The sequence below is a fragment of the Microcaecilia unicolor genome, chromosome 1 (assembly GCF_901765095.1).
Source record: "Microcaecilia unicolor chromosome 1, aMicUni1.1, whole genome shotgun sequence".
NCBI lineage: Eukaryota > Metazoa > Chordata > Amphibia > Gymnophiona > Siphonopidae > Microcaecilia > Microcaecilia unicolor.
The window spans coordinates 615,597,767-615,610,111 of NC_044031.1; the positions used below are offsets into that span (position 1 = coordinate 615,597,767).

A 12,345-nucleotide genomic window follows, 5' to 3' on the forward strand; every position below is an offset into this window, starting at 1 on the left:
TTTATCTTTTTGAAGATGTGGTTTCCAGAATTGTACACAGTACTCTATCCTGAATAGTGCCAGGTTTTGATCATCTCCACATAAGTGAGGCCTCACCAGAGACTTAAACAGAGGCATTATCACCTCCTTTTTCCTACTGGCCATTCCTCTCCCTATGCACCCAAGTATCTTTCTGGCTTTTGCCATCTCCTTTTCTACTTTTTTGACTGCTGCAAGATCATGAGATCTTATATGGTCTGTAGCCCCGACCAGCGTATCCCAGGATGCACTGGGCGGGGCTGGGCGCCGCCATTTTGATGTCGTCAAGCCAAAGAAGAGGAGGGAGGCAGGCTGCGTCCCTCCTCAAACTAAGGTAGGGGGGCTGCACTTGCTGGAACAACATTGGGGGGGGGAGTTGGGGTGGTCTAGAGGTCCGGCGGACCTCCATCCCCCCTCCGCTCGCTCGGTGGGTGTTTTGTTGGCGGCCACTAGACCACCAGGGACCAATTTCAGGGGTTTGGGGGGGGGGGCTGGAGACTTCCTTCGCTCGGTGGGTGGGAGGGGGTTTTGTTGCCGGCCAGTATTTCCTCTTCTGACTGTATACCTAACAATTTTTTTTTATTTCTATGTATAACCCTGGTTTTGTGGGTGCAGTGTTTTATTCACTTTACAGAGGTTACAAAGTAAATTTACGAGTCCACACAGCCACAACGAGAGGTACAGACCTCTCGTTCATTTTCCGGCATTTTTCCTTCGTTAAGGCATTCGGAAAAGGTTGGTGCATCTCGGTTCAATGGGGTTTGTACACGAATTGCTCATCTGTATTCCGTTTTCATTAGCTGCTAGCTTCGTCGGTAAAAGCCCTTTGATGCATGCAACGGATCAAAATTTCCTCTTTGGAGGGTCGTTAAAGGGTCGTTAAAGTTTAGTGCATCTGCCTCTCTGTCTAGATAGTTTCAGTAAATTGCCTCAGATTTCAAGACCCTTCTCCACACCCCAGGCGGGCACCACTGGCTAAGAACCCCTGTTCTTGGGTGTTTACCCCGTTGCAGATTTTAGTGTTATCCAACAGCCCTAATACAGACACAAACACATATGCACAGTCATACACACATGCAAAAAGTTTAGAAAGAATTCCACACACACACATATTAAATCCATGACCTTTTACCTTTGACATTTTATGTATATAAGACTAATATCTTTTTCCTTGAAAACCCACATATGCTCCCATTTCTCCAATCTTTGCTGCCAAATTCCTCTTGCAGTATTTCCTCCCATTCTTTCAGTTTATTTTGTTTTCCCTCTAGATGTCACTGTTCACTGTAAAGCGAAAATAAATGTAAAAAAAAAAAAAAGCCCATAATCCCCACACAGTCCATTTTTCTTGTTCCAAGATCCTGCATTTTTTTTTAATTCCTTTCTCCTCTCTTTCCGGCTGTGTGTGACTGGCAGTTTCCTCTGGGCGTCCATTTCGCTGGAGCTGAAATGAACAAGCAGGAGAGTGGAGGTGGAAACAAAAATAAGAGGGAAAGGAAAAAAAGGATGAACCACCCTTGAAATTCACCTGGGTCTCAGCTTCCCAGCTTGGGCCTGCAGAGGAGGGAGAAAGAGCACCCAGAGCTCCTCTGCTTTCCTATGCTGTCAGCTTGCCACTGCTGGAATCCCAGCCCAACACCCTCCACTCTGATTTTTGTACTGAAAGAATCACTTTGCTTTTGGAAAGCCTTCCTGGATTACTGCAAGCCACAGGTCTGAGTATCTAGTCTGTCTTCCTCCCATTACTAACGCGAAAGAAGCTGGCAGACAGAATGAGAGAGATGGCAGCTGTCCGTGCAGTGGGCTTAGTAGCTATCCACCTCTTCTGTATTTATGACCTTTTCCTCGTGTTTTTTGTTTGCTGATGTAATTTTTCTGCAGGCTTGTTTCAGAGATCCGCTTTACCTAATTGCTGATATCAGATCCGCCTATCTTCATTGTACTTATCTATTGTATTCTAATAATATCTTTAGCCCCATCTGATCTCCTAGTGCAGAGAAGCAAAGACCTACCAAGCTGAGATTATTTTGTATTTTTGTTCTTTTGCCAGAATCATATATGTTTGCCTCAGAGCAGAGGGATCTCTAATGCCACCAGGATATTTTCAGAAAAGGAAACCCAGGGCTTGGGGGCTTGAGGACTATTGGATTTGCTGTTTTCATTAATTTTTTGCACCCCCCCCCCCCAATGTATTAACCAGCACATTCTTCCTCCATACTGTGGTCCTCTGTCATGCACTGACCATGCTGGGGGCCAGGGCAAACAACATGAATGGCTTTCTGGAAGATCCCAGGCCTGAGACCCCCAGGGACATGAGCAGGGCCTTGAGGAGCTTAGAGACAGGCTGTATCTTCACCTTGTTTTACCAGAAGAAGTCCCAGAGGCCTGAGAGGAGGACTTTCCAGGTGAAGCTGGAGTCCAGGCAGATCATCTGGAGCAGGTCCCCCGAGAAGGTGGAAGGAGATGGTAAGTGACACAGCGGGGAGTGGGAGAGGGAGAGTTACATGATGGTAGAGCATCCTACAGGGTTGCTAATGCCTCAGGCCAATGTTAGCACTGAGAGAGAAGACAAAGGAATACCAAGATAGGCTTGCTTTTCCCGTTTACACGCATGGAGATGCATATCTGAGAGAAGCAAGAATGACTTGTCTAGTGAAAGGACATCCAGGCTAGATCGGCCTGGTCCTTGTGATGTGAAGGTGATGGATGTGTAATTTTGTTCTGATTCTTACAGAGCTGCCAAGTGACCCAGTTCCAGGAGAGAGAGTTTTTTTTGGCGAGTCCTGGTTTTGAACTTGCATCCCAATGCAGTGTGGGATTTCTAGTCCCAGGGCTGCAGCTCCCCATAAGACAGGGTTGTTAGAAATCCAGGACTGGCCTCTAATCTCCCTCCTGGAACCGGGTAACTGGGCAGCTTCATTCTTAGCCCTTTCATTTCTGTAGGACACTCCTTGCTTCCCTGTCCTGGGATTTGCCTCTTCCCTTGGTCATAATGTCACAGCAGATGGTTCTCAAAGGGCTTACCTGTGACTTTCCAGTGCCACACAGAGCTTTTTTCTTTGTTTTATTTTAAGGGGCTGGAATAAAATGTAAGCATAATATGTTACAGGTATAAGGTAGTAGTGACTCCAGGGTGTGATATTTTGATTCACTTTCAGACCTGCCAAGTTACCCTTTTTGGGAGGGAGACTATCAGGTGAATTTTCGAAAGAGAAGGACGCCCATCTTCCGACACAAATCGGGAGATGGGCTTCCTTCTCTCAGGGTCGCCCAAATCGTCATAATGGAAAGCCGATTTTGGGCATCCTCAACTGCTTTCCGTCATGGGGACGACCAAAATTCACGGGGGCATGTTGGCACTATACCGAAGGTGGGACTGGGGCGTGATTCAGAGATGGGCGTCCTCGGCCAATAATGGAAAAAAGAAGGGCGTCCCTGACGAGCATTTGGCTGACTTGGTCCATTTTTTTTCACGACCAAGCCTCGAAAAGTTGCCCGAACTGACCAGATGACCACCAGAGGGAATCAGGGGTGACCTCCCCTTACTCCCCCAGTGGTCACCAACCCCCTCCCACCCAAAAAAAACAAACAAACCATTTTTTGCCAGCCTCAAATGTCATACCCAGCTCTATCACAGCAGTATGCAGGTCCCTGGAGCAGTTTTTAGTGGGTGCAGTGCACTTCAGGCAGGCGGACCCAGGCCCATCCCCCCCCCACCTGTTACACTTGTGGTGGTAAATGTTGAGCCCTCCAACCCCCCCAAAAAACCCACTGTACCCACATATAGGTGCCCCCCTTCACCCCATAGGGCTATGGTAGTGGTGTACAGTTGTGGGGAGTGGGTTTTATGGGAGGTTTGGGGGCCTCAGCCTCGAAGGTAAGGGAGCTATGCACCTGGGAGCAATTTGTGAAGTCCACTGCAGTGCTCCCTAGGGTGCCTGGTTGGTGTCCTGGCATGTGAGGGGGACCAGTGCACTATGAATGCTGGCTCCTCCCACAACCAAATAGCTTGGATTTGGTCGTTTTTGAGATGGGCGTCCTCGGTTTCCATTATCGCCGAAAACCGAGGACGACCATCTCAAAAATGACCTAAGGGTGACCATCTCTAAGGTCGACCAAAATTTCATGATTTGGGCGTCCCCGATCCTATTATCGAAACAAAAGATGGACACCCATCTTGTTTCGATAATACGGGGCCGTCCTGCGAGGACGCCCTCATGATAACTTGGGCGCCCCGTTCGATTATACCCCTCCACGTGGCCGGTCCTGATTTTAAACTTACATCTCAAAGCAGTATGGGATTTGTAGCAGGGGCGTATCTGGAATCCGGCGGTAGGGGGGGCCAGAGCCAGAGAGGGGGGGCACATTTTTGCCTCCCCCCCCCCCGCCGCCGCCGCCGCCGCCGCCGCCTCTCTCCACCCCCTCCCCGCCGTCAACCCTCCCCCGCTGCTTACTTTTGCTGGCGGGGTCCGACCCGCAATCTCCATATTTCGGCTTCCTCCGTGGCCATGTGCTTCCAGGAAGTAACGCTGCAGCGCTGATTCGTTGAATCTAGTTCGGCGTCTGACGTGTGGGACGTCAGACGCCGAACTAGATTCAACGAATCAGCGCTGCAGCGTTACTTCCTGGAAGCACATGGCCACGGAGGAAGCCGAAATATGGAGATTGCGGGTCGGACCCCGCCAGCAAAAGTAAGCAGCGGGGGAGGGTTGACGGCGGGGAGGGGGGCCAGGGCGAAATCTGCGGGGGCCCAGGCCCCTGTGGCCCCACGCAGATACGCCCCTGATTTGTAGTCCACAATTCTGTCCATTAAAATCAGTGCTGCAGGTCCCATGAAGCATCAGGATGAGGTTGGCAGAAATCCAGGACAAGCCAAAAAGTCTCCCTCCTGGAATGGGTAACTTGGGAGCTCTGCACTTGATCGTCTTCCCCAGAGACCCAGAATGAGAAGATACACTCAAGATAATGTAATTGGTTAAATGGAAAGTATATGAATTTCATGCTGCCTCTACCTCAGCACTCCCTGCAATTGCCACAGACCATGAACTGAATGTGCTAAAGTGTATCTTCCCCAGAGACCCAGAATGAGAAGATACACTTTAGCACATTCAGTTCATGGTCTGTGGCAATTGCAGGGAGTGCTGAGGTAGAGGCAGCATGAAATTCATATACTTTCCATTTAACCAATTACATTATCCCGTAAAATTCAACCTTTGGATGTTGGCAAGGCTGATGCAGGTTTTCTTTGCTGTGTTATAAAAATGGGTAGAGAGCTTCCAAGTTACTCATTCCAGAAGGGACTTTTTGACCCGTTCTGGTTTTAAACTTACACCCAAAGCAGTGTAGTATTTGTAGTCCATATTCTATCCATTGAAATTAGTGCTGCAGGTCCCATAATGCACCAGGATGAGGTTGGCAGAAATTCAGGTCTGGCCAAAAAGTCTTCCTCCTGGAATGGGTAACTTGGCAGCTTTGTGGATATATTTCTGGGAATCTGGCCAATGAGGAGTGGCCTAGTGGTTAGAGCACTGGTCTTGAAATCCAGAGGTGGCCGTTTCAAATCCCACTGCTGCTCCTTGTGATCTTGGGCAAGTCACTTAACCTTCCATTGCCACAGGTACAAACTTAGATTGTGAGCCCTCCTGGGACAGAGAAATAGCCAGTGTACCTGAATATAACTCACCTTGAGCTACTACTGAAAAATGTGTGAGCAAAATCTAAATAAATAATAATAATAATAATAATAATAATGTATGTGAAACTGCTTCATGCCAAGATACCCAGTTCCAGGCTGGAGATGTTTTGGCCAGTCCTGGCTTTGAACTTACATCCCAAAGTAGCGAGGGATTTGTAGTGCCTGATCCTACTATTGAAATCAGTTCTGCAAATCTCATAGACGGGGTGGTTAGAAATCCAGGACTGCCCAAAATCTCCAGCCTGGAATTGAGCAACCTGGCATCTCTGTGCTTCATTACTCCCAAGTTTCTCAGTTCTCAGAGGGAAATATCTTCGCCAGTCCTGTTTTAGGACTAACACCCCAAAACAATGTGTGCTATTTGCAATCTCTGATTCCACCCATTGAAATCAGTGCTGCAGGTCCCATAATGCACCAGGAAATACAGGACCAACTTCATGCTCTGGAATTTACTCCCAGAGTGCCTACGTATAACTCGAGACTACCTCTACCTCAGGAAGCAGGTAAAAGCCTGCTTTCCCAAGCCTTTAATACATAGGGTGACTGACTATACACTCATTCTGTACCTGGAGTAGCTTACTACACCCACTGTAACCAGCAGTGGCATAGCTAGGTGGGGCCACAGAGGCCTGGGCCCCACAAATTTGCTCTGAGCCCCTGGTTGCCTGGCGGGGGTCCCCAGCCTCTGCCAGCTGAAGACTTTGTCCAGCTTTGGTCTGTGGCAGCGCCACCGCATTGCCTGCCCTGCTCTCTCTTCCCCTCACATCGGGCACGCTCCTTGTAGTGAAATTGAGCATGCTCAGTTTCACTAAAAGGAGCGTGCTGGACGTGAGGGAAAGAGAGAGCAGGGCAGGCAATGTGGCAGCGCCAGAGACCAGCGCTGGACAAAGTCTTCAGCTGGCGGGGGTTGGGGACCCCCGCCAGCCAAGATGTACAGTAGCGGCGGAAGGAAGAGGTGGTGCAGCGACCAAAATGTGCCCCCCCCCCCACCTTGGGTTCCGGCCCCCTACCACCTCGAGGTCTGGCTATGCCCCTGGTAACCAGTTCCTTATATTTTGATTAACTGTACAAAGAGTTTGCCTTTTGTTTAGCCACCCATTTATTTATCCAAACTGACTCTGTACCATGCATCTTGTCCCCATCTATATATCTGCATTTGGCTCCTCAGCTATATGATAAGCTGTATTGTAGAAAAGCATTAGTATCATAGCAATGTTATTTGAATAGTCTAATTGTGCGCTTATTAGATATTCCAGCACTATTATGCTTACATCATATTATATCTGTTATTTGAATTTCAGTGCTGTTAATTGTGTATATTTTTGGTCTTGTTTCATGGTAGTTCTATTACTAGATTTCAGTTTCCTGCTTTCAAGATTTCCTCTTTCACTGTGTCTATGTCTATACGTATTCATTTTACTATTGTTATGCAGTTAACAAAATTGTAAGTTTGATTCTAAACTGTACCTACCGTACACCGCCTTGGGTGAATCTCTTCATAAAGGTGGTTAATAAATCCCAAGAAATAAATATCTACCTTCCTGGAACTGGGTAATTTGACAGCTCTGGGGAACAAATTGGTTAACTTCTTTCCCCCAAAACATGGTGGACTTTCAAATCTAGAGGAGTAAGAAGCTGTGTAGGTAGGGTCCACATGTCCAGGTGCAGGTAGGGATTTTTTTTTTTTGGTACATTTGTACCCCGCGCTTTCCCACTCATGGCAGGCTCAATGCGGCTTACATGGGGCAATGGAGGGTTAAGCGACTTGCCCAGAGTCACAAGGAGCTGCCTGTGCCTGAAGTGGGAATTGAACTCAGTTCCTCAGTTCCCCAGGACCAAAGTCTACCACCCTAACCACTAGGCCACTCCTCCACTCCAGATTTGCCTCAAAGGGTTGATCCAGTCCTGGGCTTACCCCACTGCATGCAGGCTCTTGTAGCCTTGCTTTTCTTAGGGAATCCAATGGGGAAATCAGAACCACAATTTCCCGCATGCAATGGGGTAAGCCCAGGACTTGATCAGCTCTGTCGGGCAAATCTTGATCTGGTTGGCAACCCAAGGTGCAGGGCAAAAACAGTGCAAAACCCGTCCCCCAGGAAACCTGGCAAAGGGCATACAGCTTCCAAGAGGTGGTCACAAATGTATATAGTCCCATAAAAAGGCCCCTTGACCACTTCTCCTTCGTGCCCAAGGAGAACAAGGCAGCAGATGTACTGCTTCAGGAGCTGTACTGAAATAGTGTGTTTCATTCATCTCGTATAACTTCAGGAAATGGAAAATCAGTTTTCTAGAGTACAAAATTGAACAGGTAAAACCATGTGACAAAAAAAGCACCATAGGATGTTGGCCTGACCTTGGCTGAATTGGCACAGGCCTGTTATTCCCCCCTGGTGGCATGCTTTCCCCTACCTGAAGTGGCAGGACACAACGTGCATGGGTGCAGGAGTCACTTTTTCACATGTGTAGGAGCAGAGCACCCTGCAAACTTTGGTGGCCACTCTTTGGATCCGACCCTCCTCCCCAAGTCACCTCATCTGTCCTATCTGGCACTTTGGATTTTCTCTCCATGTGGGATTCCAGTGGTACACTCACAAGTCTACTGAAGAGCGCTGGTCTTTGGAAACTGGCTAGGAGAACTTTTGACCTTATTTGCTAGGTCAACACAGCTTTTGAGAGGCTTTTTCTTCTCAGAAGCTTGCTTTCCTCATGCCCGCCCTTCTGACCTCCTCCGTTCACAAGATCACATTGTTTTCTCTGGCTGTATTTCTCAGTGCAGTAGTAAAATGGGAACTTCATCACAGAACTTGTTTTAAATAATTCTTTCAGCAGTTAAAACAAGCAGAATCATTCATTTCTCTCATTTGTGGTGAGAGTTTTATGTTATCCATGAGCAGATACTAGCATAAAAAGATTTTGAAAGTTACACCCACCATTCTGAATCCCATTACATGCCAAACAGTTCTACTGTGCTGCTTGTCATCAGAACTCCATGCAAGACTGGGCTCAGAGAAGAGTTTTGAAGGGCAGATGTATAGCTTTCCTTCAGAAAAGGGGAAAGTACATTTATTCTGTTTTTTTTCTATTCAGCCAATCCAGAAGTTCTGAGCACATTCCATTATAACATAGAGCATTCAAAATACAACACACATAACACATAACTAAAATTCTTCATATTCATTAATAATATCTAACTCCAAAAACATCGTAAAAACATTACATTTGCAGACATTCTGGGGACAATAGAAATATATCATTTATAGCTGATTTGCCTCTTTAAAAAGCCAAGTCTACAAGTCTGTATGAAAATCCAGTAGATCTACCATTGCTCTTAAATTTCATGGAAGTCCATTCCTCAATTTAGGGTCTTCACAAAGGATGCTGTCTCACTGGGGCAAGGGACAAATTCAAATCAGTATGGAAATGTTTATATTCTTAAGATTGGCAGGGTCAGCCCAAGGTTATCTGATACCCTAAGGATGCCTTCAGCTGTGTGACCCCTCCTCCAGTGGTGGCTGAAGACAATTTTCTGCCCACTATCCTGTTTAAATCCTGCTAAGCTAACTGCTTTTACCACATTCTCTGGCAATGAATTCCAGAATTGAATTGCACATTGAGTGAAGAATAATTCCTCCAGTTTGTTTTAAATTTACTACTTAGTACCTTCATTATGTGAGCCCTAGTCCTAGTATTTTTGAAAAGATTAAACAAGTGAATCACATCTACTCATTCCACTCCACTCAGTATGTTATAGACCTCTATCATATCTCCCTTCAACCGTCTCTTTTCCAAGATGAAGAGCCCAGCCGCTTTAGCGTTTCCTCATAGGGAAGTCGTCCCATCCCCTTTATCATTTTTGTCTCCCTTCTTTGTATCTTTTCTAATTCTGCTATATCTATTTTTGAGATAAGGTAACCAGAACTGCGCACAGTATTCAAAGTGTGGTCTGACCATGGCGCGATACAAAGGCATTATAATATTCAAATTTTTGTCTTCCATTCCTTTCCTAATAATTCCTAACATTCTTTTTCTTTCTTAGCCACCACTTCACACTGAGCAGAGGTTTCAACGTATCATTAATGATGACACCTAGATCCTTTTCCTGGGCTGTGATTTCTAATATGGAACCTTGCATCATGTAGCTCTAGTTTGGGTTCCTCTTTCCCACATGCATCACTTTGCACTTGCTCATATTAAACGTCATCTGCCATTTGGATTCCCAGTCTCGTAAGGTCCTCCTTTAATTTTTCACAATCCTTTTGAGATTAAACAACTTTAAATAATTTTGTGTCATCAGCAAATTTGATTATCTCATTAGTTATTCCCATTTCTAGATCATTTATAAATATGTTAAAAAGCAGGGGTCCCAGCACAGATACCTGGGGAACCCCACTATCTACCCTTCGCCATTGAGAATACTCACCATTTAACCCTATTCTCTGTTTTCTATCTTTTAACCAGATTTTAATCCACAATAGGACATTACCTCATATTTCTTGACTTTCTAATTTCCTCAGGAGTCTTTCATGAGGTACTTTGTCAAATGTCTTTTGAAAGTCCAGATGCACAATATTGACCAGCTCTCCTTTATCCACATGTTTATTCAACCCTTCAAAGAGATGTAGTAGATTGTTGAGGCAAGATTTCCCTTGACTAATTCCATGTTGGCTTTGTTTCATTAATCTATACTTATGTATATGCTCTGTAATTTTGTTCTTTATAATAGTCTCTCTACCATTTTGCCGGCACTGACATCAGGCTCACCAGTCTATAATTTCCTGGATCACCTCTGGAACTAACAATAGCTCTGTAAGTTCATTTTTCAATTCTATCAGTATGCTGGGATGTAAACCATCCAGTCCAGGTGATTTGCTACTCTTCAGTTTGTCAAATTGCTCCATTACATCTTTCAGGTTTACAGAGATTTGTTTCAGTTTCTCTGACTAAATCAGCATTGAATACCATTTCTGGCACTGCTATCTCTTCCACATCTTCCTCAGTGAAGACCGAAGCAATTAATTAGTTTAATTTCTCCACTATGGCCTTGTCTTCCCTTTTACCCATCGTTTACCTAGTGGTTCAACTGATTATTTTACCAGCTTCTTGCTTCTAATATTCCTAAAAAGGTTTTACTATTTGTTTTTGCCTCCAATGCAATCTTCTTTTCAAAGTCTTGCTTTGCCTTCCTTATCAGCGCTGTGCATTTGACTTGCCATTCCTTATACTGATTCCTACTATTTTCAGTTGAATCCTTCCATTTCTGAAGGATTTTCTTTTAGCTCTAAGAGCCTCCTTCACATTTCTTTTAACCATGTCAACTCCTATTTGGCTTTCCTTTCCCCCTTTTTCATACTTGGAATATATCTGGTCTGGTTTTCCAGGATAGTATTTTTGAATAACATCCATGCCTGATGAAAATTTGTAACCTTTGCAGAGATGCTCCTCTAAGGGTTATTTTTTTTAATTAGTCTTCTCATTTTATCATAGTCTCTTTTTTGAAAGTTAAATGCTAATGTATTGGATTTCTTGTTTGTAGTTACCCCAGAGATTATATCAAATCTGATCATGTTATGATCATTTTTATCGTGGCTCCAGCACCATTACCTCTTGCACCAGATCATGCACTCCACTAAGAACTAGGTCTAGAATTGTTCCCCCTCTTGTTGGTTCCTGAACCAGCTGCCCCATAAAGCAGTCCTTGATTTCATCAAAGAATTTTGCCCCTCCTCCATCATGTCTTGATGTTACATTTACCCAGTCAATATCAGGTAATTGAAATCACCCATTATTATTGTGTTCCCCAGTTTGTTAGTCTCCCTAATTTCTGATAACATTTCTGCATCTGTCTGTTCATCCTGGCCATGTGAACGGTAGTACACTCATATCACTATCCATTACCCCTCCACACATGGGATTTCTATCCATAGGGATTCCAAGGTATGTTTTGTGTCCCTCAGAATTATTAGTCTATTTCTGATATGAAGGTGAAGGGTTGCCTTCAAAAGCTAATAAAAAAATGTATTAAGTTAGTCCAATAAAAAAGGTATCATCATATTTTCTTTTCTATGTTTTTGTTTTATTTTTATTTATCATCTAAGAACCTAAATTTGGCTCCAGAACCTCCCCCCCCCCCATATTTTCCTATGCCATTGGTAGCCACATGTACCAAGACAGCAAGCTCCTCACTAGCACCGAGGTTGCCAGAGTGGCGGTGAGACTTCTCTACTGTGTCCCTGTAGGTCTCCTCTATAAACATTTCTGTCTGCCTCAGCTCCTCCCAGTCTGCTACTCTAGTCTCCAGAGACTGGACCCTTTCCCTGAGTGCTAGGAGCTCTTTGCACTGAGTACACACATTTGACCTCTCACCAACTGGGAGATAAGCAAAAGTTTGGATAGTCCCCATCTCGCTGCTTGTCTGCTGCCTGCATCTTATTGGTGATTTCTTAATTAAGTTGCTAATGGAGAGGGAATATGTAAACTAAAGTCTCCTAAGGTTGTCATATGCTAGGCTATTCTAATATTTTGTTTTTATTATTATTATTTTTAGTGTTATTAGTAGGTTCCCCTCTATGGCTCTAAGTAGACTGTATTTCTAATTACTGTCTGATTGAGATGCCCTAATTAAATTTGGATCC

The 12,345-nt window shown here is 45.0% G+C and overlaps 1 protein-coding gene across 1 annotated transcript in view; it reads left to right on the forward strand.

Moving 5' to 3' along the window:
• The first annotated feature begins 1,389 nt into the window (after positions 1 to 1,389).
• The window catches only part of LOC115480882 (1-phosphatidylinositol 4,5-bisphosphate phosphodiesterase gamma-1-like), a 258,382-nt gene continuing 247,426 nt past the window's right edge, over positions 1,390 to 12,345 (forward strand). The window contains exon 1 of the mRNA XM_030219854.1: positions 1,390 to 2,484. Within this exon, the coding sequence (XP_030075714.1) occupies positions 2,262 to 2,484 (223 nt within the window). The 5' untranslated portion in view covers positions 1,390 to 2,261. The remainder of the gene's footprint in view (positions 2,485 to 12,345) is intronic.